The sequence below is a fragment of the Phycomyces blakesleeanus genome (genome assembly GCF_001638985.1).
Source record: "Phycomyces blakesleeanus NRRL 1555(-) unplaced genomic scaffold PHYBLscaffold_1, whole genome shotgun sequence".
Classification (NCBI taxonomy): domain Eukaryota; kingdom Fungi; phylum Mucoromycota; class Mucoromycetes; order Mucorales; family Phycomycetaceae; genus Phycomyces; species Phycomyces blakesleeanus.
The window spans coordinates 3,418,465-3,443,881 of NW_017265134.1; the positions used below are offsets into that span (position 1 = coordinate 3,418,465).

Consider the following 25,417-nt stretch of genomic DNA (forward strand, 5'->3'; position numbering starts at 1 on the left):
AGAGACCTTATTGGAAAACATAGGAGACTACTATGGACAGTCTAGTACAGTTGTCTATAAAGCAAACAATTAAATACAAATAAATGTATGCATATATACACATATACATTTATGTATCGCAGTAATCATTATTAGATGTAGAGAATGCTTCTTTAACGTTGAAGATAAATCAAAAGCCTCTTGTGATTTCTTGGAGATCCTTAAAGAAGGCATCTGTGGATCATATAATATACCAATACATTATGAAAACAATAGCTTACATATAAAAGAAAGAGGATAAGACAAAGATATATACTTTATTATTTGATATTACTACCACTACTACTACTATTGTTATTATTATTATTATTATTATTATTATTATTTATACAATATACATATGTAAATATTTTTGTAGGCTTATCTTTGAAAAGCTTTGCTAGTTTATAAATTTACAGCTGATGTACAAGAGATACTAATTGAGGATTTCACCATGAGAAAATATTGAAAAAGAAAGTAAGAATTACACGCACACTGATATGTGTATATATCAAGACATTTACTTTCAAGGCAAAGCAATCTTCTTGTCTGATCGGTTTACCGAGTGCTCAACATCTGGCTTTTCTCTGTACTCCGCCGTGACACCAATGTGGGCAATAACGGACTTTGCATCTTCCTTGAACTCATCTGTAGCAAACAAGATCTCGATTTGCTCCAGGGATAGACCCTTTGTTTCAGGAAACCAGAAATAGACCATAGGGATGAAAACGATGTTAAAGGCAGCAAATAGAATGTATGTCCAGTAACTGAGATGTTCAAACAGGATAGGCGCAATCATAGCGACTACAAAGTTGCCAAGCCAGTTGGCAGCCGTCGAAAGAGAGTTTCCTTTTGCCCGTAAGCCAGTAGAGAAGATCTCGGCCGGATAGAGCCATGCCATACTCAACCAACTAGCCCCGAATACAAAGTTGTAGAGCATCGTAAAGGCTGCTGCTGCATTTCCACCCGCGCTGTAACCATCAAAGCCGGCCTTCTGACACCCTCCAATGCAAACCAATGTAATCGTCTGGGTGACCAGTCCCCAGAGCATGATCTTGCGTCGGCCAACTCTTTCTACCAGAAATATCGGAACCAGAGATCCAAGGATATAGACGATTGAATCGACACCAGCCATCAACATAGCCATACTGTCTGACATGTTGGCTTGCTTGAACACACTGACAAGATAATATGTTGTCACATTGATTCCACATAGCTGCTGGATGATCTGACTGAGCATCCCGATGCACACTCTGTAGCGATTATTGAACTTTCCTTTGGTGAATAGCTCCTTGTAAGACGAAATACCCTCACGACGCTCAAGTTCGATTCCTTCCTTGATTTCCTGATACTCGCCCAAGCAACGTGGATGGTTAACATCGCCGTCTGACCATAAACAAGCCAGGACCTCCTTTGCTTCGTCATCTCGGTCATGGGACACCAGCCAGCGTGGGGTCTCTGGCAGAACAAAGGTGCCAGCAATCAACAACAGGGCAAACACGTTCTGGAAGGCCAAAGGAAATCGCCAGGCAACTTCTCCAGAGACAAAGAACAGACCATACTCGAGCCAATATGCGATTCCGATACCAATCACCAAAAGTGTGCACTCAAAGCAAATGTGTGCACCGCGAGACTTTGGAGGCGACATCTCTGACTGGTAGACCGGAACAGTGGCAGTGTTCATACCGTTTCCAAAACCAGTGAGGATACGCGAGACAATTGTCATGCCAACATGAGTAGTAGCGGTCTGGATAACAGCGCCAACCACCAGAATAACACATCCAAGACGGATCGTATTACGGCGGCCCAAGATGTCGCTCAGTCTGCCAGTTGCCAGGGCACCAAACATACATCCGATTTCGTACAATGCGACGATTGCACCCAGAGTGGCAGAGTCAGGTCTTCCCATTAGATCCAGAAATCCTTCATTGGTTACGATACCAGACATTACACCCTTTGTTTAAATAAATATATAGAGCATAAAAAGGTGAGTAGCCAAGTTCTTTGCTGTTGTTTCTTCTGGTTTCAAGTTTGACAACCAAACATATACTTACTTGATCATAGCCAAAGAGTAGAAACCCAATGGCAGCCAATATGGTTGAGGCATTGAATAGTGCTTTTCCTTTTAAATTGAACATGAATTAAGTGAGAGGTAAGACTTGATAAACCCACGTCTTCTTATTTATACTTTATTTTATTTTACATAATTTTTACACACACACACGTATGCTTATGTTGTGAAGATTTGTACATCTTTTGTCTTTGTAGTATATGTGTACAAGATGGTACAAATATGCCTGGTATAATTGTTAGCGTCATTTACAAACCTAGTTTGCAAATGTAAAATCTGGGGAAATCTTGTTATTTTCTGAATTACAAGATTTGTACAACCCTGTACTGGAAATATGGCTTTCAATATGCTATAATCCAAAAGTTTGCTTTAATGATAGTTCTATATAGCATGAATACCATTTTCTTTTTCTATTTATTTGTTTTGATTTTGATTTTGATTTTATTCTATGTAACCTGCGGATAAACTTTTATCGTTCTTTATATGATTTTATATATATATATTTCTTATGTCAGTGTGTGCGCTGTATATTTTTGTATATATTCAAATGGCCCAGGCTTTTAATGAGATATATTCTTGCTTTATAGTCTGTCTGTCTGTCTGTCTGTCTGTCTGTCTGTCTGTCTGTCTGTGTACCTTTTATTAGAGCACATATTTGAAATATTCACAAAAAATATTTATTTATTTATTTAATAATTTATTTAGCTTGGCGGTGTGGCTTGTTCATTTTGGATCAGAAAACACCTTTAAAAATATTAACTTTATATACTTTACTATTACGATTATCTTGAATTTTAGTAAATATTTAACAGCTTGATAGTGATAAGTAATAATGAATGTGCTTAATGAGACTATGGTTTTTTATTTTGAGTTTTATGCTGGGTTTTATAATACACTATATTCATATTACGTAAAGTCGGAGTCATTATGAACAGGGTGAATACAGGTGAAAATCCGATAAAATTTACCAGCCTTTGGAGTGAATGTACCTGAAATTCATTGCACTGTTACATCAAAACCTTCAAAAGACAGAATTCCTAACCTCTATTATACGTATATACATGTATATTTCTTCCAAGTGACTCGCTCCAACTACTTCTTTGATAATACTAGTATACAGATATTCATGGTTACTGTGTGTCTTTCTTTTATTACCAGAGTTTAAACAATATATATATATTGAAACCATTATTTTGTATGGCTTTAAATTCTATAGTCCATGGTTAACAACTGTTGATATAAAGACTCTTTGCTTCTTAGTTTTTATCAACGCTATATAATGGGTAATATTTTGGATGATGCTGAAGTATCACGCTAGTTCAAATTCATTCAAACTAGTGTGGATCTCATCTTTTCTTCCCTCTCCACAATTATTCCCACGATGATGGTTACAGCGGGGAGTGTATAAGACTAAGAAGAATAAGAAGAATAAGATGCTGTTCTCAGATTATTCATTTTATTTTGTAATATATATAAAATAAAATACTTGCGATCTGGCTTTATGTTTCCTTTAGAGAAATTCAGTCATGTCCCACCTGTGCTTGGATCATTCATTCGTTTAGAATATGGAATTGACCGCTATGATGAGATGGAGAGAAACAGCCATTTATGACCTTATTAGAATATCTCTTATGAATAATCGAGGAATATAATGTATGCATTTCTATTATCTATAGATATTCGCCTGTTCCCAGAGAATTACACTGCTATAAATGTATATTTATTATATGTATTTGTGCTTTAGCTTGAGCTTGAGCTTGAGCTTCTTTTATCAAATCAAATATATCATATAAAAAAAACAGCCCAGTATATTTAATCTCTCTATCTTGTATCAGCGCAAGCTTATTCTTGGTAAAAACACTCTACGTTTTTCCTTTGGCTTTAATGCTATACCATGCAACTTTCTCATGGCTAATAACTTCTCTCTTTCAGAAGAAAAGAGATATATCTTGTGAAGCCAAACTTCTTGCTAATAGGCCTGAGTGTTCTTTTATATAATAGTTTAGTAAATAAAAGAAAAGAAAATGGGGAAGCTCAATAAAAATACACATGTTTCTACTGAAAATTTTGATATTTTATGTTCATAATTCGTATCATATCTCATACAGTGAACTTTAGAAAGGATAGATTTATATTTCTAACTGACATTGTAATACATGTTAGCCAAGAATCTTTAATGGTGTTACGTTAAAGCTAACTAGGTTGAGATACTTGTGCGCAAAGTAAGATATCCACAACAATCCAATATTATCATAAATAAAATGTATAATTTTAATTTTGTTTGCTGATTTGACGTTTCTTGTTCTTTCCATTTCTTCTTCGGGTATTGATTGAAGGGAAGCATCTATCTTGATATAATGCATATGTGACAAGTTGCGGTGAAGTGATTCAATGTCGGTCATGAAAATATTCTGGCCGTGTTCGATAGAAGACATTTGGTAAATCGTGAGATGAACAAGACAAATCAATTTGGATAGTTTATTGAAGATACTTTCTAGTGCAAGACCTCTGAAATCAAAATGTAATGTCAAGTGGGCTAATATGTCGAAAATATTCCAATTGATTTTGCCTCCAGTAAATTCCTTCATTATACCTTCATGCTAGGAAAAATACGTTATTCTGTTATACGTTGGCTGTAATAATGAAATATATTCAGGGTAATATTTTCCTAAATTAATATCCAGCGTCCACGCTCGATACGCATCCTTTGTACAGGCTTCTTTAATCCTGAATTCATCGATTATCGTAAATATAGTAGTATTGTCAATAACAAGTTTAGCCCAATAAGTGCTTAAGGGTGGTTCTTTCCATTGCTTACAGACTAGACCACAGTTACCTCGTTCTTGTCTTTCAAAATACGTTGCCAAATATTGGAGAATATTTCTTGGTAGTTTTGTTGCCATTGTGGCATAAAAGTATAAAAAAAAGTTAGTTAGTTATCACATTAAATGTATATCTATTAACTTATACTTTGACGTAAAACAATGTGGACATTTAGGGCTTTATTTGTATACCTCGAGTATTGGTGACAAACCCTTCTTTTGCTTTATACTTTTTACTCTTGATTTTTCTATTGCCGCTTGGAAATACGTAGCTATGGAAACATATCACATATATACAATATACCTATATTAACAATCTAGTATGCTAAAAAAAAGTGGCGATATTGCTTAAATTCGCTATAAAATAGCTCAAAGTTTGTACAATTCTTTTACACACATCATTTAATATATATATATTATAGATAATATCGCTCACAATCCGATTTCTTGATTTTTCTCTTCTTTTCCAAAGTCATAACTCTTGCCCTCCCCAAAATGACTAATGGATATACCTAGTTTTTCTTCTTATAAAAAAGGGACCGAGATCCGAGCTTATTTGAAAATAACCTTATTCCAATTAACCAATGATACACTTTCTGGTCTTTTATAATATTCGATTTTTGATAAGAATCTATTTTACCGTGTTCTTCTTATTTTTTTTTTAAAAAAAAAGGTCCCTTGTGATTGGGTTGTTTTACTCAAAGTGCTTCAGATTATTGGATTTAGTTTCCAAAAAAAAAAGACTAAACGCTCAAAGTATTTCTAGTGGAGAGAATACAGGCTCTTTTTTTTTGTATTCCTCACTGAGAAATACACAACTCTTAGGGTATCCGCAACGGTTACTTTTCAGAAAGACTTCATATATAATTTAGATTAGCCATATAAAACATTAAATACAATTCAAAAAAAAGAGCGTTGTGATAAATTCTACAGAGAATAAGATAGAGATACAGCAAAGATTGGATTTGAGATCAAGAGCATACTTTGGTGGGAGATTATATTATGCTTTTGGGGTTTGTGATTGTGACAAGGAGAAGAATAGATGAACTTCTTTAAAGTCTATATAAAATGATAAAAAGATAAAGAAGGTTGCTCTAATGATTTTTGCATGACCCTCAATATATATATATATATATATAAAAGATATACCTTATGTAATTTGACCTATGGCTAATTATTTAATTAATTTATTTCTTCCAAATTTTCAAAAACTAAATTAGACACAAAGTCTCAGAAAGAGCTTTACATGTGTGTGTGTATATAGTGAGTATGTAATTAACTTGATGTCGATCTGTTCAGACTTTTATGACCAATATCAAAATAAATCAAAATAAAAAAAAATAAAAAACTGGTGTATACAAAATGTATAGACCATTTCTTGGATTTGCATTCTACACCACACTCTTTTTCTCTCTTTTTAGTAGGATGAAATTAGCGTATGGTTGGGATCGATATCGAATACTCTAGATGACTAAACTTTGTATTGGTCTGTTTTTTTTCTTCTTTTAGTTGAAATTTAGGCAAATAGAATTATATGTTAAGGTCAATTAGAGGTATATCTGATACAAATAAATGTTTAATTAGATTTGGGATTTGTGTGATTTTTATTGGTAGATACAAAAGATATACAGTTTCTTTGATATAAAATAAAGAAAGAAACAAGGGTCCAAATACACAGGCTCACTGTCATCATATACTACATATATTATCTATTTGATATTTCTTTTTTCTTCTTCTTCTTTAGTGATCAAGATTAGAGTGTATATCTTTATAGATATATATATATATATATATATATATATATGGGTAGAACTTGAATGTGTAACCGCTTTTGCCGAGCACGGCTGATTATTATTAGTAGTATTATTATTATTGGCTATTTCATGTTAATTGAGACAACGTGGTTTGTTGCCATGACATTCTTCTTTATTGGGTGGACTTGAAATGTCTTGTAGTGCAATGAAGAATTTCCAATAAAAAAAAATGACATTCTCTAATAAGTCGATCAAACATAACTACACCAGGCAAATTAACCTTTGTTTTCCTTCTCTTATTCTTCTATTATATTTATATTTATATACATAAAAATAACAGAATTCTTGCTTGAAATCTCCACTTTATTAAGTACAATTTTGAATGTCTTATTTTAATTTTTGAAAAAATAATAAAATAAAACGTGTTGATAAATATATATATTTGGCGCACAAGTTGTTGTTTTTTTTTAAAAAAAAAAAAATTAAAATAAGATTGTATTACAAAATGAAATAAAAAGTAATAGCCTACATTTAAGAGTATACGATAAAAGATAGACATACAAAATACACTATAATGATATGATTCCATTATTCTGAAATGGTGCTGTAGATCAAAAATTGAAACCACCCAACAAACCTAGATAATGTTAATAGAAAGAAGCAATTGTACCTTTCTTTTTTTTTTTTTGATCAAATTAACGCCTGTCTTCCTTAAATCATGTTATAAACATTTAAGCTTCTCCTATTTTCCCTTTTTGTTGTTGTTGTCTTTTATTCCTTCAAAAACTAATTGGCAAATAAGATGAGGGTTCTATTGTCTTTGTCAATAGAGTCACACCCGACTATCAGAATAAGAATACATATCCATTATCATATAATATAAAACAGGCTCTATTATACATATTTAATAGTTTATTATAGATGTGTTTTATGCAAACAAGAAATATTCTTAAAGATTGAAACGATGCATTTAATTGAAACGCGTAAAGAGACACTAATTTTATTTTTATTTTTATTTTTATCTGAGAATTAAAACGCAGTACAATAAAACAAAATAAAAATATATAAATCGTGACTGCTGATTGTTATTTCTATCTTATTTTTATTTTTAAAAGGCCTATAAGGCTAAAAGGATATAATTAGAATTTAAATTCCGTCAAAGAGAAAAAAAAACGACATCATTTCTGTTTAAAGGCATAATTTAACAATTAGGAGCCTCTTTTTTTTTCTCTTTTGAATTTAGCGGAGATTATCTCAAGACAATTTATAGTCCGAATATAATTTATTTATTTATATTTTATACTTTATACATCATCATATTCATCATACACATCATATCATATACATCATAGGCACACAGATATACAGATAACTGTCTATATAAATATTAGCTTTAGAATTTGTATTATTGATTTGCTGTCATTACTAGATTTATAATAGGTCTTTTTTTTATTTTATTTCTATAATTTACTTCTTTTCGTTTCCTTTTTTGGCCTTTTATTTTTTACTCTATTATACTCTTGCTCTCTTTTGTGTATTTCTATATTATAATAAATATATTTAGATATAAAAATGGCATGTTTCTGTATTATTATTATTATTATTATTATTACTATCATTACTTTCAGCACAGAAATATATATATATATATATATATATATACTGATGATGATAGTAAATATCTTTTTTTTTCTCAACTAGATTCTATGCTTGTACTGGGTAAAATGCTTATGTTAAAGGAGTGTTTAAAGTAATACAGATATTATTGTTTAATATGACAAAAAAGAAAGAAAGAGATTCTTGTAATAAATATTTGGCATTTGACTCTTATTTTGCCAAGAATTCTTTATGTGATTGATGATATATTTATTGTAATTAGAGAAATAAAGCATCAAAATGAAAAGTGCATATAATAGATATACATCTTATTTGTCCTTTCTTGGTGTGCTTAGATAAATCAATAAGAGGAATTCATACAAAAGACACCTTTAACCAAACCAACAAACATCAATATGTTTATCTAATGGCCCTGATGTTGTTTCGAGAATAAGAACAAAGTCGAACCCACAGGTAAGGATATAGGTGCATATTGAAATAAATAAAATAAAATAAAATAAAAAAAGGATCGACGTTTATCATTGTATAAAGAAAGATTGTCTCGCATGACTTGGTGGCTTCCGATATCCACGGAAGGGTTTTATTTCGGCTATAATTTAATGTGTTACATATGGAACATCAAGACTAATAATATCAAAGGGCTTGGCAACATCCAAAAAAATAAATAAAAAATTATGTAAATTTAGAGTAGAATTATAGTGTAGTATTTTTGGGGTTTTTATAGGAAATAAAGAGAGACTGAGGGGGAGGTTGATGAAGGTATCAAAAGGAGTGAAGGGGTCAAGTAAAAAGAGGGGTAGAGATTGTGTTGAATTCAAAACAAGATGCTTTTATTCACGACTTGGACTGTGATCTTAGATGATAAAGAAGCATAAGCCAAAAAAGATAAAGGGCATTTCTTGTCAAGAATTCACATACCAGCCAGCAAAATTGTACTCTAATAGAACAAGAAGGGCGGTTGATATGCTACGATTATTTTAGTTGAATGCAAATGAAACAAGAGGCTCACCTCGTGTAATCACAAGAAGCCAATCTTTTTTTTTTTTATTTTATTTTATTTTACTTGTCCGACAATGTAATATATTACAATATATTAGCTAAAAGTAGTGTCTTGTATTGGCATTAGCTCTATTGGCATTAATTAGTGTGGTTGAGTATAATTATTTTATTTTATTGTAAAAATGAATATGAAGAATAACTAGCCTTTGTTATTTTCTTTGTTTTCGGCTGGTTGAGATTCTAGCCAAAAGACTAAAAGACTAAATATAATATATATTTTTGGGGACCTTCCAAGACTTGGGTGCAAGGGATCTGCAAAAAGAATATAAGCGGAATTTTGGGCGGATTTGATGATGAGGTGCGCGCTTTTCATTGGAGGTTCCGACTTCCATTTCTTGGCTGTCCAAAAAAAGAAAGTGCAAAGTGTGCGTGTGTATAAATATATACAAAATAAAATAGAGGGCGAGAAAGTCTGTGCAACTTCATTATATAAATAGCCTTAAATTTTTCACCGCCTTGTCTTTTTTTTTTCTTGTTCTTTTTTTCTTTTCTTTTCTTCCTTGCTTTTATTTAATTTCATAAGCTTCATCTCATCTCTTTCATCTCATCTCTACTCTTTCATCCCAAAACACAAAAAGTCCTTATACCATGAAAGCCCTTATTCTTGTTGGAGGTAACCAGAAAACACATGGGCATTTCAATACTCAAACAAAACAAAATGACATGTACAAAATCAAATCAAATCAAAGCAAAGCAAAGCAAATAAACGCGCAATATGCTTATCTCTATCTTTCTTTGTATCATCTTAGGTTTCGGTACTCGTCTCAGACCCCTCACCCTCACTCTCCCAAAGCCTCTCGTCGAGTTTGCCAACAGACCCATGATTCTCCATCAGATTGAAAGTCTAGCAAAGGTAAGAATATCAGTGTATTTCTTTTTTGGGTGGTATAAAAGAGGGGAGAGAGGATACTTGATATTCTACAGAATACATATGTATTATCGTATCATATAGACTGACAAGCAAATTCTAACCATAATCTTAATAATAATAATTAAAGGCTGGCGTCACTGATATCGTATTGGCTGTCAACTACCGCCCCGAAATCATGGTGGCTGCACTGAAGGAGTACGAGAAGGAATACAACGTGACCATCACCTTCTCTGTTGAGACCGAACCTCTTGGCACAGCTGGTCCTCTTGCTTTGGCTAGAGAGATTCTCTCCAAAGACGATAGCCCATTTTTTGTATTGAACAGTGATGTCATTTGCGATTATCCCTTTGAGCAGCTGAGAGATTTCCATATCAATCACAGAAACGAGGGTACCATTGTGGTAAGTGCCGCTAAATTATAATACATTTTATACTTGTATTTAGTTCTCATACTGTTCATCTTCATAGGTCACAAAAGTAGACGATCCTTCAAAGTACGGTGTCGTTGTCAACCACTCTTCATCAACAAAGATCGACCGTTTTGTTGAGAAGCCAAAGGAGTTTATCAGCAACAAGATCAATGCTGGTATCTATATCTTTAACCCCACTGTCCTTGACCGTATTGAGGTATAGATTCTTCTCTATTTATTTATTTATTTATTTATTTATTAGCGGGATACTGCGGGATTTATGTTGTGCTTTATTTTATATTTTATTTTATATATAAAATATATTTTATTGGGCGGTTTTACTAAATAAAGTTAAATATTATAGTTGAAGCCCACTTCAATCGAAAAAGAAATCTTCCCAAGAATTGCCCAGGATGGTCAGCTCCACACCTTTGATCTCGATGGATTCTGGATGGATGTCGGCCAGCCCAAGGACTTCCTGACCGGAACCTGTCTCTATCTGACCCACATGTCCAAGAAGCACCCCCAGGAACTCGCCAACCCAAGCATCGACTATGTCCACAAGGGTAACGTGCTTGTCCACCCAACCGCAAAGATCGGCAAGGACTGCCGTATCGGTCCCAATGTCGTAGTAGGTCCCAACTGTGTTATTGGTGATGGTGTGCGTCTGCAGAGATGTGTGATTCTCGAGGGCGCCAAGATCAAAGACTTTGCCTGGGTCAACTCTAGCATCGTCGGCTGGCACTCTTCAGTTGGTCGCTGGTCTCGACTCGAAGGTTGCTCTGTTCTCGGTGACGATGTCACAATCAGCGATGAAATCTATGTCAACGGTGGCTCAATCCTCCCACACAAGACTATTTCTGTCAACATCACTGAGCCCCAAATTATCATGTAGATATATATAATACTTTTTCTTTCTTTTTATATTATTTTTATTTTTATTTTTATTATTTTTATTATTATTCGTCCTCTATCCCTCCATCTCTCCCTCTCTTACTTTTCCCTCTTACCACTTCTTTTACCCTCTTCCTTTTCTTTCGCCTTATCCTATTCTATCCTATATTACTATTATATATATATATATACTTCTTATATTCTTCACAAGCTTACACACACCAACCAAAACCACAACTACAACATCTTCAATTCAATTCAATTCAATTCTAATTCTTTTTTTTTCATATAAATTTATATTAAAAAAAAAGAAACCAAAAATTAAACCAAAAAAAAAATCAGCAAATTTTACATTCAAAAAAGAATATTTACTTCTTGCCTACTCTCTTTCTCTCTCTCTCTTTTTCTTTCTTTTTTTTTGATATTTAAATTGTATTTTGAATTATTACTCTAAATTTATTTATTTATTTATTTTAATGCATAATTGAAACATAATAATAATAATAATCGACACATTTTTGAAACACAATTTTTACAAATACACCAAAATACTTCTTTTTCATTCAAAATAATATGAATGAATATATCATACTTTTTGTGAAAATTATGACTCACACACATCTTATGATAAAGAAGAAGACATGATTTATGTAGAAAACCCACAAACCCGGCAATAAAATCACTGCAATGTTGTGTATGTTTGTTTGTTTGTATGCATGTATTTTATTTATTTATTTAATTATTTAATTTTATTTTTATCCTGAATGCATATCATTGCTGCGGATAATTGCTTGTTCCATAAGAGAATCCAATTCTCGTTGAAGCCTTGCCTTGGAAGCCTCATCAATCTTCCACGCATTCAAGGTTTCGTAAGCTTTTCGAACATGTTCAATTGAGTGAATGTACGGGCAGGTATCCGAACGGCTATGTTGCGAACAACACAGCAGGCACTTGTAAAGTTGGCCTTCTCCACTTTCACCAGTACCACTAGCTACAGGAACATTCGCATTAGAGAATTGCTGTGCCTGTTTTGTTTTCCGTGCCCTTGATGATGAGGATGAGGATGCTGGTGCTGGCGCTGGTTCCGGTGCCGGTGCCGGTACTGGTACTGGTACTGCTGGCGGTGGTGGCGGTGGCGGTTGCGGTGCTGATTCGTATTGACCTTGAAGATAAGACTGGCGTATCAGTTGTTGTTGTTGCAAGAATAGAATATATTGCTGTTGGTCTTGAGTATAATTATAGTGCGGGTTTGGAGCATAATGATATTGTTGGGTTTGAATATAATTATGCTGGTGGTTTTGAGTATAATTATGTTGTTGATACTGATATTGATATTGGAGGATATTTTGCTGTTGCTGTTGCTGTTGCTGTTGTTGTGTATTATATTGAAATTGTGGATTGTACGCTGGGGCAGTTCTATTATTGTTATTATTAGCCAAAGGCACATTTGCTGGTGTATTCTGAGCAGCGTTAAATGCAATAAATGAATGTAATGATGATAGTAATGCAGAGGGTGTTGTTGATGCAGCAGCCGCAGCAGCAGCAAGAGCAGCCGCAGCAGCAGCGGCAGAAGAAATGGTTGTAGTGGTTGTAGTGGTGGTGGTGGTAGTATTGACATTCTTTTTTGGTACCGTAACAACAGAGTTGGCACCGGAGCTGGCATTGGCATTGGCACTGGCACTGGCACTGGGACCAGCAGTGGAATTGGGGTGGCTTCCTACACGTCTATTCGATGAATGGGGTGGGATCACCAGTGCCGGAGCATGGCTAAGCCTATCTTTGACCACAGATTCAACTTTCTTTGGAGAGGAAACTGGACTGGTCAGATCAATTTGACCGGCCAAATCAGGATTCATTTGAGATACATGAGCGTTCAAGGCTTTCATGTTGGGTGAAGCACTATGTGGAGTGGGCACTGCCGGAGCCAAAAGATGTTTGTTTCGCTCAATAGCCCACTTTTCGGCTATTGCCATCTTCTGAGCATATCCCTCAGCCTCCATCCTAAGGTAGGCTTCCGAATGTTTTTGTAAGTACTCGTATGTACTGGGTTCCTTTTGCGATGATCCTTGTGCGGATTCCTGGCCTTTCTTCAAGCTTTTTTCATCATAAGGCTTATGTCCAAGCCGATGTGCATTTCCAACTCGAGATTGAGGTTGAGGTTGAGGTTGAGGTTTTTGTGGAAGTTGGAGGGGAAGTTCTGGTTGTGGTTGAGCTTGAATCAGAGGTTTATGTTCAAGTCGAAGTTTAACAGGGCTTAATGCAGTTGGTTCAGCCTGCTCCACAGTCGAGGGGTTGAGGTGCGCCAAGGGTTGTTCCTGTGCCTGTACTGATACCGATTTCTTTTCGGGTATCGGTACTTTTTCCAGTGTCTGTTCCTGTGTCTCAGCTGGATCCGTTTTCTCAAATAACACTGACATATTCATGGGCGAAGAGTAGTAAGAAGCCACACTATGCGGCTGTCCTTCAATCTGCGGAGGGGGCCTAACGACTTGACTTCCCTGAGAAATGTTTCTATATATTTTACGGGGCTCTTGTGTTGGAGCCTGTTGAGCTTCTTTGGTTTCTTTGGCAAGTTGAGCCTCTTTAGCCTCTTTAGCCTCTTTAGCTTGTTGAGCCTGAGCCTGAGCCTGAGCCGTTGCCCGTGCCTGCAGAATTGTTTGAGCTTGGGTTATCGCTTGAGCGTGAGCAATGGCTTGAGTCTGTGCCTTTGCATGAGCATCAGCCATGGCTTGCGTTTGGGCTATGATTTGGGCTTGAGCTTTGGCGTGAGCCTTGGCTTGTGATTTAGCCCTGGCTATTTCCTTTTCCTCAGGTGTCTTCTGAGCGCGTGGCTGTCTTGGGGTTGGAGGTTGTACCTGACCCTGGAATATATACTGATGCTGTTTTTGTTTCTGAAGATTATCTATCGGCATTGGGGGTTGTGGCCTATTGTTATTAGGTGGTTCAGACATATTTTGGCCGGGATTGAGTGGATAATTTTGTTGAGAGTTAGCATTATTTACACCGTCTTGTCCAACATTGAGGTATCTTTGGTTGACGACGTTGATTCGAGCATTATACTCGTTTAATAATTTGTTGTATGCGTTAATGTATACATCTGAGCTTGTTAGATCGACGCCTTGGATGGTTTCTTTGAGTATCCCAAGCTCCTGTTGGAATATAATGCATGCTCTGTGGATTTCATCTTGATCGTAGCGTGCCATGGATTCTGGAGGAATCACACTGTGCACAGTACCATGATTAGAACCGGGGAAGTAATAGTAGTACTGGTTTGTTGCATTTAATGGCACAACATTTTGATTGTTTTCTGGGTTATTATAGTGAACATTAGCTCCTCGTGCATCTCTCGAAGACGGATTCTTGGGATCTTCCTTGTTCTTTCCTTTGCGTGCCTTGGCGGCTGATTTCTTAAGCTGGCTAGCTACATTTGCTTTAAGTTTTGCATCAGCTTCCAGCTGCTCAAGGATCTCGTCTGCTTCAGTTGCGCCAGATCCAGATAAGGAAGAATCTACATCCATTGAAGAGATAGAATCCTCATCGTCATTTTCAGATGTAGCCTTGAACTCTGTATCATCATTTTCGTTTTCCTTGCCTTTGTTCTTTCGCTTTTTAAACTCGCCCTTTTCTTCAACTCCATCGAAATAGGTCTATCCCAAAAAATAAATAATAATATTAATAAAGTACATCATAAGCTCCTTATTTCAACTGTCTTGTTTTAGAGATATCCAACTTACAATCTTTGCTCTTCTACGCGCACCTCTTCCAAGTTCCACATCAACCTCTTTGGCGACCTTTTTCTCTTTGCGTTTGCTTTCTAAAAATATGTTCCAGAAATCCTTATCTTCATCTTCTTGCTTGGCGTCGCCGGTGATATCGATCTCTTCATCTGCAGCATCGGTACTTGAGCTCCAGACTTTTCCAAATGAAAATGACAATGTTTTTTCTCCATCTTCTCCATCGGCATTTTCATCCGAATTATCCTTGACGATCTTTGACCGGTCCAAGAGTTTGTCGATCGCTGCCGAGTCATAGACGATATCTTTTGAATTGTCACCTTCGAACAAGGCCTTGCTGCCGTACTTTAGGATGCTCTCGATGTCATTTGACTCCAGATCATCATCATCCATCTTTTCTACTACCAAGTGATCGAGGACCATCTTTTTCTTCGCAACATGCATGATCTTTTCTTCGGCCGAAAGTCGTGTCATGAATTTTAGCACCAGTACAGGGTTCTTTTGCCCGAATCGGTATGCTCTACCAATGGCTTGCATGTCGGCGTGTGGGTTAGCATCAGGGTCCCAGACGATAACTGTGTCGGCAGTTGCAAGATTGATACCCACACCTCCGGCTCGAGTACTAAGAAGGAAGATGAACACATCAGAGTCTGGGGAGTTAAATGCGTCGATTGCACTGATTTTCTCAAGTTGAGAGCAGCTGCCGTCCAGACGCCGATAAGTGTGCTGTTCAACTTTCAAATAGTCTTCTAGAACGTCGAGGGTCAATCTGAGGGTCGAGAAGATCAAGATGCGGTGTCCGTCTCGCTTGAGTTTCGGAAGCATCTGATGCAATATCCGGAGTTTTCCACAGGCATCGATGAGCGCCCGGTGGACTGATTCCTGATCGGGTTGGTGGACCTCGACGTCTTCGATCAAGTACGGATGGTTCAATACCTTTCTCAGGTCCATGAGGATATTGCGGCTTACTCTGGTAGAGCCATTGGCTTGTTTTGTACCCACGGAATACTCTTTAAATGACTTGATATTTTGGCTCAAGATTTGTTTGTACACTTCTTTCTGTAAACTGGTCATTGAGACGGGCACAATGATCTCGGATTTCGGCGGCAGTTCCTTCAGAGCCGTCTTCTTTGTTCGTCGGAGGAAGTAAGGCTTGAGTTGTTCGTGTAACTCTTGGATAGTATCGTGCGATAGTTCGCCGTATTTCTCCTCCAATTCTTTCAAGTGTTGGAATTTAGATGGATCAACAAAGTTCATGATGTTCATCAACTCTCGAATATTGTTTTGTAGCGGTGTTCCTGAATTATATGAGCCATTTACAAGAGAGAGAAAAAAGGTAGATTTGTTGTTTAGATTAGTTAAAGCATAAGGGTTTGGATAAATGTGTACCGTTCTATTAAAATTACCAGTGATTTCCATATTGTTTTTTGATCTTTAGTCTTTATTGTTCTTACCTGTCAATAGTACGGGATGATCGGTATTTAGTGTATTGAGTTTTCGAAACAATAGACTAGCATTGTTCTTTAGCCGATGGGCTTCATCTACAATAAGGTTAGGCCAAAACACGGATTTTTTAAAGTATTGTGCGTCAGATAATGCGGATTCGTAGGTCATGATGACTGCGTGGCAACAGATTTCTCTGTTTGCGCTGTGCGGGTTGCCTGAAAATATTTCGTGTTTGCGTGCCAGTTCGCGCGACTTTGCTGAACCATAGTAAGGCACAACCGACATTTCTGGAGCCCATTTGTTAAATTCTCTCAACCAATTCTCGGATGTACTGTTGGGTACAACAACAACGAAAGGATAAATTCCAAACTTCTTGAGTAGGTAGTATAGAAAAGCAACCACTTGAATAGTTTTTCCTATTATTTTATTTTATATTTTTTATTATTATTTTTAATATATATATATATATATATATATATATATATATATATATATATATTTATATATTTAATAGATAGTTAAATAAAATCAAATAAAATCAAATATCAATTATTACTATGATTACTTCTTTAAAGAAAGAAAAAACACGAAAAGAAATAGCAATAATATCAAATAATCTAAATTCTCAAAACTTACCTAATCCCATGTCATCAGCAAGAATACAAGGTTGACTGCGTTCCCATTGGTAAAGCATCCAACTATATCATATTATATTATGTAATATTATATGCCTTGTAATTAGTACCCTTCAAATTAACAAAGACATAACACTAGTTATTTTATACTTTAGACCATCCAATTGATGCGGCATAAGGGTTCCTCCTTTTATGATGTCCGGTTGTTTCTTAAGTTCATGCTTGGAGTAGCTTTCCTTGGTAGCAACTCTCCTGACTTCTTCAACCCGAATTTTCATTTTGGAAGGTGGTTTGACTTTCTGACCTATGTAATATCTTCTTAACGCTTCTTTATAGACTGGGAAATGTTCGGAGCCTTCTTCTGGTATAGTATCCCAACAAGCTATCAAATAGTAGTATAGTATAGTATAGTATAGTACATTAAATTAATATTTTTTCTTTCATTTTTTTCGTCTTCTTCTTCTTCTTCAGACATACCTTCATCATATGGTAATCCACGATACTTTGCAAATATACGCTTATTTGAACTAGACGTAAAATCGATGTCGAGAATACGATCCACAAACAGCCAGTCTCTTAGAACGATTTCTTCCTCTGGTGGGAACTCATTTACACCGTATTTTGTTCCGAACATAGAAAGAGCTACTGGATTTATACGCCTGACCCACTCAGCAGGTAGCCATGAGAGATGCCTATAAGACATTCCAGCCCATTTGACAAGAAGTTCAATCCGGGGCTTTTGATATTTTGCCGTCGCCTTTCTACTGTTTCCTGGATTTTCTTTCAAAGGTACCGATCTTTTGGTGAGGAGTTTATCAATCTTTTTGTTATAAACTATACATTCTGGACAACGCTGAGTTGACCGACACAACTTGTAACCTTCTTCTTTCTGTCTTTCTTCATCCATATTCGGGAATCTAGTATCCTTATCTACAAATGGAGCCAGGCACTCGAGATGACAAACACCATTGCAACGAATACATCGGAATAAAGGCTCAATAGGGTTTTCTTGATTATTTTCTATGTTTTTATCAAGGCTTTCCTTTCCATCCACATCAACATTCATACTCATATCCACATCAACATCAACATCAACATCAACATCCATATCCATATTCATATTCATATTCATATCCTTATTATTATCCATTTCTGTATCCTTTTGGTCACCATGGTCAAGCGAGAGTGTATTGAAATTCTTTTTGAGATCTACCATTTTTTCTTTTGCTGTAATCTTTGACTCTTCATGACCATTATTTCTTCCACACAGATAGCACGCAGGAAGCGCTTCAAAGGCACGTGCTCTCTGGCCTCTGCAGTAAGAGCACTGGAATCTGGTAACAGTCTCGCCATTGATAACAACTGTCTTGGTGGATCTTTTTAGTGTTGCCCGGGACCCTACACAGCCTTCATGAGTTGAGGCTGTACATGTGCCACAGAACAGCAGCCGGCCTTCATCTACTCCATAATCCACAAATTCATCGTGTTTTGCATTTGTATTTGTCGAAGCGCGCATTCTTTTCTTGAGAATCGATTTTGGTGGGCCGTTTGGATAGCCTTTGAGTTTACATTTTGTGCAGGTTGACCAATTTGATTGGACATCTTCGTCTGGAACATGATGTGTCTTTTGTTTGTCTTTTGGTGGATGGTGTTTGGTACTTGTACCCCTATTTGATCTCTTTGCTGGTGGGCGACGGAGGTGATCGTGGCTATCGGAAGAATTGTCGCTTTCATCATCTTCTTCTTCATCTTCTTCTTCATCATCATCTTCTTCGTCATCGTCTTCGTCATCGTCTTCGTCTTCGTCTTCGTTGACCTCATATTCGTCTTCGTTTTCGTCTTCGTTTTCGTTCTCGTCTTCACCGCCGCTGTCGCTCGGAAGCATCATATTTCTCTTTGAGCTGCGAGTGATTTTCTTTGGCTCGGCCTCGCTGTCAGTTTCGCTGGTTAGCTCTTTATCAAATACGACACTATCGCTCCAGCTGACTGTATTCTTTCGGGGTTTTTTGATTTGGTAAGGTCTGTTGGATTCGTCGACTGAGAACTCGAATTTGTGGGGGCCTTTTCCATCTCCATAGAGTCTTTTAATTTCATTATGTTCAAATTCTTCGAGTTGTTCATAAAATTGATGAAGATTATTTGGTGGTTCCTTTATTACATAAATATTGTTATATATACTTTGTAAGAAAATCATTCGAAAACACACACACACACACAGAGAGAGAGAGAGAGAGAGAGAGAGAGAGAGAGAGAGAGAGAGAGAGAGAGAGAGAGTATTACCTCTGTTTTGAGTCCATTATTCCAAATTACTTTATATAGCACTTTTCCAGTTGAGGTAGTTCGTTTCTTAAGAATATTACGCAGACCACCGTATTCCTTTATTCTCTTTTTGTCTTCACTGTGGTCTGTATCGCTCTCAGAATTTAATCCAGGGGAAGATTCACTCTTTATGGAATCCGACGATTGATTTGTTTCTAAATCTTTTAATGGTTTGACAGGAATTTGGATAGATTTTAAAACCTTCCATTCTTTTTGAATGGCCTTTTGAGGATTTGATGATTAATATATATGTTTGTAATGATAGTAATAATAATATAAATAGGTAGGTAGGTAGGTAGTCTCGAGATTTATAAGATGTAGCTCACTTTTAGAGATATTGTCTTAAAGATGGTATTATGTTCCTGTGATTCTACGATCCCATTGAGAGCTGACATTATGCGTAACGCGTTCCTGTGCAATTGAGGGTCTCTGAATACAAAAATAAAAAATAAAAAATAAAAAATAAAATAAAATAGGGTAAAATAGATAAAATAGAATAAAATTAAAAAAAAAAAAAAGGTGTGATGCTGTCTTACTACAAAGTGACTGTAAACTATTTGTTTTTCCGACAACAAACAAAAAAGAAAAAAGAAAAAAGAAAAAAGAAAGTCAGATACATATGAAATTTGAAACAAGCAATCAAGCAATCAAGCAATCAAGCTTAATCAACCAATAATTATAATAGAATAATTAATTCATTGTTTGATTAGCCAGCTATTATATCTTTTGAATGATAGATCTATAGATAGATAAATGATTAGATATACTATGGGAAATGAGTGGTGATTTTTGAAAGAAAGTATCTTGGGTACATTTAAAAATTGCCACTCGTTTTCCCGTAGCGACAGTAGCCGTAAACTCTTAATTTTTCTCCTTCTTCTTAATAAAGACAATCGTAAGGGATGAATTGATCAAGTGCATACAAATAGCCTCATTCTTATTATTCTTAAAAATAAAATTGCTATAAAATATATAATATTTGGAAATATTCTCAAATGAAGAAGAAAAAAAGAATTGATCACAAATACTATGTTTTGTATAATACAATTAATTATTTGAAACAAACCAACTTTTTAGATATATTTTGAATGTATTTTATACCTTACTACCACAAGTGTGGTGTTTCTGATGGTCAAATAATCTGAAGACCATAAGCACAAGTTCTAAAAACGCGCTCTCTCTAAAAAAAAAAAAAAAAAAAAAATAGGAGCCAATTTGGCACCAAATCACAACCCTGGGTCTATAATTTGATCAACTTCTTCTTTTTTCTCTTACGCAATCTCAAGATATGCACCATTACTGTGACTGCATAGATTTGATTTGTTTGGGATGTACCTTAAAATGCGATCCGGAAAACTCACTTTCAGCACAACATTTCGTTACCTTATTCCCCTCCTTTATCCACCAATTGAATCGCAGATATCGCAAACTCTTAATACTAGATGACTTGAGATAATAAAGAATTGTCAAAGGGCCATAGACCCTAGGATTCTCAGCAAATGCCATTAAAATGCCATTTTTTTTTCAGGTGTATATATATATGTAAAATTGTGCTAAGCTTTTAGACATGTTTTGACCGTATGTATGCCTTTGTTTTCTTAAAGGAAATCGTGTCTAGATTAATATGGTCGACTAAAACAAAAAAAAAAACAAAAAAAATAGGCGTTGTACGCCCCTCCCCTTTTTGTTTGTTTGTTTGTTCCACATAATTATTAAAGTACCTTTTTTATATATTTATACTATCATTAGTAATAGAGTGTATATATAGTGCAATCAGGCATAAGCATCTATGTATTTTTTTTTCCAATTTATTCTCTGGTTGAATTAACCTGATATTTAACCCTGTACGCTGGCGAACAGCATTAGTCTTTCTCAAAGCTGTTTTGCCCCACTCAAGGGGGTTTACTTTTATTTCATTTCAATTATTCCTCAGCTCTCATTGGCTCGCTTAAATGGCACAATGCACAAGGCCTTGAAAACATGTATCAAAGAAAAATTATCTTTGTATATATGTGTTGTCGTTGTTTGGGTTTCCGGTTGTATAGCAAAGAAAACCATATTGACAACATCACAAAGGGGTTAACAGATCTCTTTTTATGTCATGTGACATAGTAAAAGTATAAAATTCTCTACGCAGTGTTCTAGTTCACATAACCTCTTTTTTTTTGTTAAAATTAATTCACAAAACATAAAGCATGTCTAGAAAGATCTTATAAAGAAGGTTAACTCAAATCACTTGATTCATTTTTTTTGGTGAACTAACTACCATAACAGCAACTAATACATGCATATTATACTCTTGTCGTTTGAACATCCCTTTGAAATATTCGGCATTCAATAGAATGAATAAACACTTATTATACAAGATATAATTCTATATAGACCCACATCACCAGTTGATGCCAAAAGAATCTGGATCAATCGATTTGCATCCGAGACAAAAAGAGAAGATCTAGTTGAGATAGATTCTAAAAAAAAAAGTAGATTGGTCGGAACTAATGGAGACCCGCAATTGAAAAAGAAAAATGGAATTGTTGGACAAATTATAACTAAAAGGCAACACTAGGACTCATCTATTGAAAAGGTATTTTTTTTTTAAAAAAAAGGTATTTGTTGTACCTTCTGAATATACACAGTAAGTATTGATAATTTTGTTTTAATTAGAAAAGGAAAAGGAAAACAAAGCACCTTGAACGCTGGAAGATGTTGTCAGATTAGAAAAGGATAGGCAGAAAGGCCAGTATTCAAGAAAAAAGCGCATGTCCCAGCATATGAAAGTGTCGTTTCTCAAGATAAATGGCCTGGAAATTCAGACGGATACAATCGTTTCTTTTCTGAATATCACATACAATGAAAGTGAAATAGACAGTTCATATAAAGACGGGCAATCATGAACAGAAACTGAAAAATTTTCTTCATCGAGCACGATAGACTATGTGTGGACTATAGTCTTGAGCGAGTGGAATATAGTTTCGTTTGGAAAGAAAGAAAAGACTACTACCGATGGAGATATCATGTAAATGTATAACGTTGCTGATAATTATGCTATGAATAAGACGTTAAAACCGGGATATATATATATATATAAAGTAAAGCTGTTTCTTTCTGGTTTATTTGACTGCTTCACATCAACAACAACAAAGAAACAATACATAGTATATATTATACACATATCAGAAAAGCATCACCAGCTCCATAATATATACATATATATATATATATAAAGGCTATGGATAATAACACAATTATGGAATCAGGTTCTCAATAAAAGTGTCAAAGAGCCTACCTATCTACCATATAACCTTGAGTATCTTTCTACATCTTTCCGTTATTTCAACTGAAGGTTAGACAAAAGAACTTAACTTTATATCAAAATCAGTAAGTTGTCTGCTTGGTTCTTTGTGGTCTTTGCATGACCAAGTGACGATCTCATGATAGACTAAAAAAAAAATTCCCATCAATGCTGCTTTATGCACAGTCGCATTATCTTCTTTTAGTACGAAAGCATAAAAGTAAATAGGGTTGATAGATGATATACTTTTCTCTTCCGTAAGTACTTACTAAATTCTTCATATATTAATTATTAATTATTATTATTATTATTATTATTATTATTGCAAAAAGTCTTGGGCTTTTGAAAGAAAAAAAAATACCCAAAAGATACAGACAATTATCTATGATTACACCATATATAACAAATTATTTGCTTTGATTGAAATAAATGAACATGTTTTTGACATGAGTTATTAATATTTGAGATGAGTCATTTGTATGTAGTCAACGGACATTTCCCGTTGTTTCTTTGTTTTTGTTTTTGTTTTGTGTGTATGTATGTATGTATGTATGTATGTATGTATGCGTTTCATATAAAGAAGAAGAGAATGCTCATTATTGTAAGAGAGAAAAGATCATGATGATTGACGTGCACAGTGCGACACCAAATGCTGCAGCAAGAGGAAAAAACGATTCACGTAAAGAACTGGCGCTACCAAGATAGCATGTGGGGCAAAACATGGCTAAATATACATGTTAGTAAGAGCGTAAGAATAAACACACACATATATATATAAAGCAAGAAACTTACAGTCCGTTCTTCCCACGTATGCTTCTGTACTGTACATAGCAACCACCAATCTGGCATCAGGCATCAACCAACCCGGACTAGGAAAGGCTTTGGGACCTCGTTGATCATATACCCAGACGGTGTAATAGCCGACCATCAGAGGTGATCCGGGTGCGAGGCGTGCAAGATCCCAATTGGCAGATGTGGCGGTACCCGGAACAACAGCAGCCGTAAAGGTTTGTTTTTGAGGATTTGCCAGGGCGACAGTAATATTGACCGGCTGAACCTTGAGGATCTGTGGATCGACAGTCCACTCAAAAGTGATGTTGGATACACCGATCTTGTAGAGAGGAGGGAATGTTTGGTTTGGAATCGGTTTTTTCCAGGTTAAGTAGGCGGGAGGGATATCGTTGCTGAACGAAGCCGAGGTTGGCTTTCCTACAAACGGATTGACATTGTTGGGTGCTGCAGACTGAGTTGCATTCGTCTGGCTTGCATTTGCCGACGCTGAAACAGTTGGCGCAGTGTTTAGTGCTGAGGCAGGCCCAGCAGCAGCAGGTGGAGCAGCACCGGGAGCAGCACCTGGGGCAGCACCGGCACCAGCACCAGCTGCCCCAGCAGGATTGGTGGGGCCAGGGCTTGCAGCTGTGGCCACGGGAGCTGGATTTGGTTGAGGGTTACTGGGTTGAACGGCACCTGCTTCAGCTAAAATAAAATAAATCTCATTTAATACACCTCACACTCTCTTTAAAGAAGAATTATTGCTATAATAGTAAATTCTTTGTAGTAGACACAATAGAAGCTTATTGTATTTAACAATAACAATAACAATTATCATGTACATATGTATATGTGTTTATGAGTGTGTCTTTTACCTGGTACAGGATCAGCTAAAATAAAAACAACCTTGTTTAATACAAAGAATACTTTCTTATGAATACTAATAGCCTTTATATAAAAGAAAACATACCTCTTTCAATAAATGGATATCTTGCCTCAACAGTTAGACATTGGATAACAAATAATAGACACAAATATCCAATAAGGCGCATCTTGTATATTATGTGTTTTAGTATAAAGATATTAATATGAATATATAGATTTGTGCTGTGTTAAGCTGTGTTGGGCTGGGCTGTGTTGAGAGTTGTACTGTATTATGTCTATAGAGAGCAAAATGATCAAAATAAAATAAACTAATATAAGAGAAAGAAAAGAGAAAGAGAAAGAGAAAGAGAAGCAATTCTCTACTCCTTATTCGTCTCTTCGTCTTCTTGTTCTTGTTCTTCTTGACCAAGATGATCCAGTTGAGCAGCAGGAGATTCAGGGGAGTTGCATTAAAGGGGACCTGCGACGGCTTAAAAGGAATAAATATAAATAAATAAAGAAAAGCCAAAAATAATAGCAGCATAAAAAATAGCATAAGATAAAAGTAGTCTAGTATAATGATTGAGAGCACTTAACAAACATAGTCTAGATATCGATCCTCATTTCATCAAAGACCGAGACAAACTGGTATTTTTAGAAATATATTCTTATAAATGTGAATAAATTTAATAAGAAATCAATCAATAAAGCAATAAAGCAATAACCTGGAAATAATTAGACTATGATAGATCATATCTAGACCCACAAAAATGAAAGAAAGAGAGAAAGCCCTTTATTATTATTATTAGTACTGTAGGAGGTATATGCCTATATTCCTATA

At 35.5% G+C, this 25,417-nt stretch overlaps 5 protein-coding genes across 5 annotated transcripts; 1 reads left to right on the forward strand and 4 right to left on the reverse strand.

The window, feature by feature from the left end:
* Positions 1-467: 467 nt before the first annotated feature.
* PHYBLDRAFT_57794 (hypothetical protein) lies at positions 468-2,156 on the reverse strand (the record flags this gene model as incomplete). Its single annotated transcript, XM_018440254.1, has 3 exons — positions 468-513; positions 645-1,972; positions 2,073-2,156. The coding sequence occupies 3 exons, from the start codon at positions 2,154-2,156 to the stop codon at positions 468-470; spliced, it is 1,458 nt and encodes a 485-aa protein (XP_018299353.1).
* A 2,092-nt stretch (positions 2,157-4,248) lies between these two features.
* Positions 4,249-4,992, reverse strand: PHYBLDRAFT_69812 (hypothetical protein; the record flags this gene model as incomplete). Its single annotated transcript, XM_018442169.1, has 2 exons — positions 4,249-4,597; positions 4,718-4,992. 2 exons carry the CDS (start codon positions 4,990-4,992, stop codon positions 4,249-4,251), a joined length of 624 nt encoding a protein of 207 aa, XP_018299354.1.
* A 4,861-nt stretch (positions 4,993-9,853) lies between these two features.
* PHYBLDRAFT_120862 (hypothetical protein) lies at positions 9,854-12,055 on the forward strand. Its single transcript, XM_018428763.1, has 5 exons — positions 9,854-9,954; positions 10,091-10,194; positions 10,340-10,612; positions 10,680-10,838; positions 10,986-12,055. The coding sequence occupies exons 1-5, from the start codon at positions 9,930-9,932 to the stop codon at positions 11,514-11,516; spliced, it is 1,092 nt and encodes a 363-aa protein (XP_018299355.1). The 5' UTR covers positions 9,854-9,929; the 3' UTR covers positions 11,517-12,055.
* A 3,356-nt stretch (positions 12,056-15,411) lies between these two features.
* Positions 15,412-18,057, reverse strand: PHYBLDRAFT_96522 (hypothetical protein; the record flags this gene model as incomplete). The annotated part of the gene is made up of 5 exons (XM_018443973.1): positions 15,412-16,547; positions 16,704-17,111; positions 17,332-17,393; positions 17,481-17,712; positions 17,808-18,057. Coding segments are annotated over 5 exons (2,088 nt in total), but the record flags the coding sequence as incomplete, so codon positions are not given.
* A 4,507-nt stretch (positions 18,058-22,564) lies between these two features.
* PHYBLDRAFT_161930 (hypothetical protein) lies at positions 22,565-24,764 on the reverse strand (the record flags this gene model as incomplete). Its single annotated transcript, XM_018434533.1, has 6 exons — positions 22,565-22,694; positions 23,211-23,216; positions 23,572-23,665; positions 23,734-24,417; positions 24,588-24,602; positions 24,683-24,764. 6 exons carry the CDS (start codon positions 24,762-24,764, stop codon positions 22,565-22,567), a joined length of 1,011 nt encoding a protein of 336 aa, XP_018299357.1.
* Between the last annotated feature and the right edge of the window lie 653 nt (positions 24,765-25,417).

Excerpts from the sequence above, each read along its gene's own strand:
- PHYBLDRAFT_120862 (XM_018428763.1), top strand. The coding sequence starts at position 9,930 with ATGAAAGCCCTTATTCTTGTTGGAG. Across the intron at positions 9,955-10,090 it reads AGCCCTTATTCTTGTTGGAG|GTTTCGGTACTCGTCTCAGA; the intron begins GTAACCAGAAAA and ends GTATCATCTTAG. Across the intron at positions 10,613-10,679 it reads GAAACGAGGGTACCATTGTG|GTCACAAAAGTAGACGATCC; the intron begins GTAAGTGCCGCT and ends TCATCTTCATAG.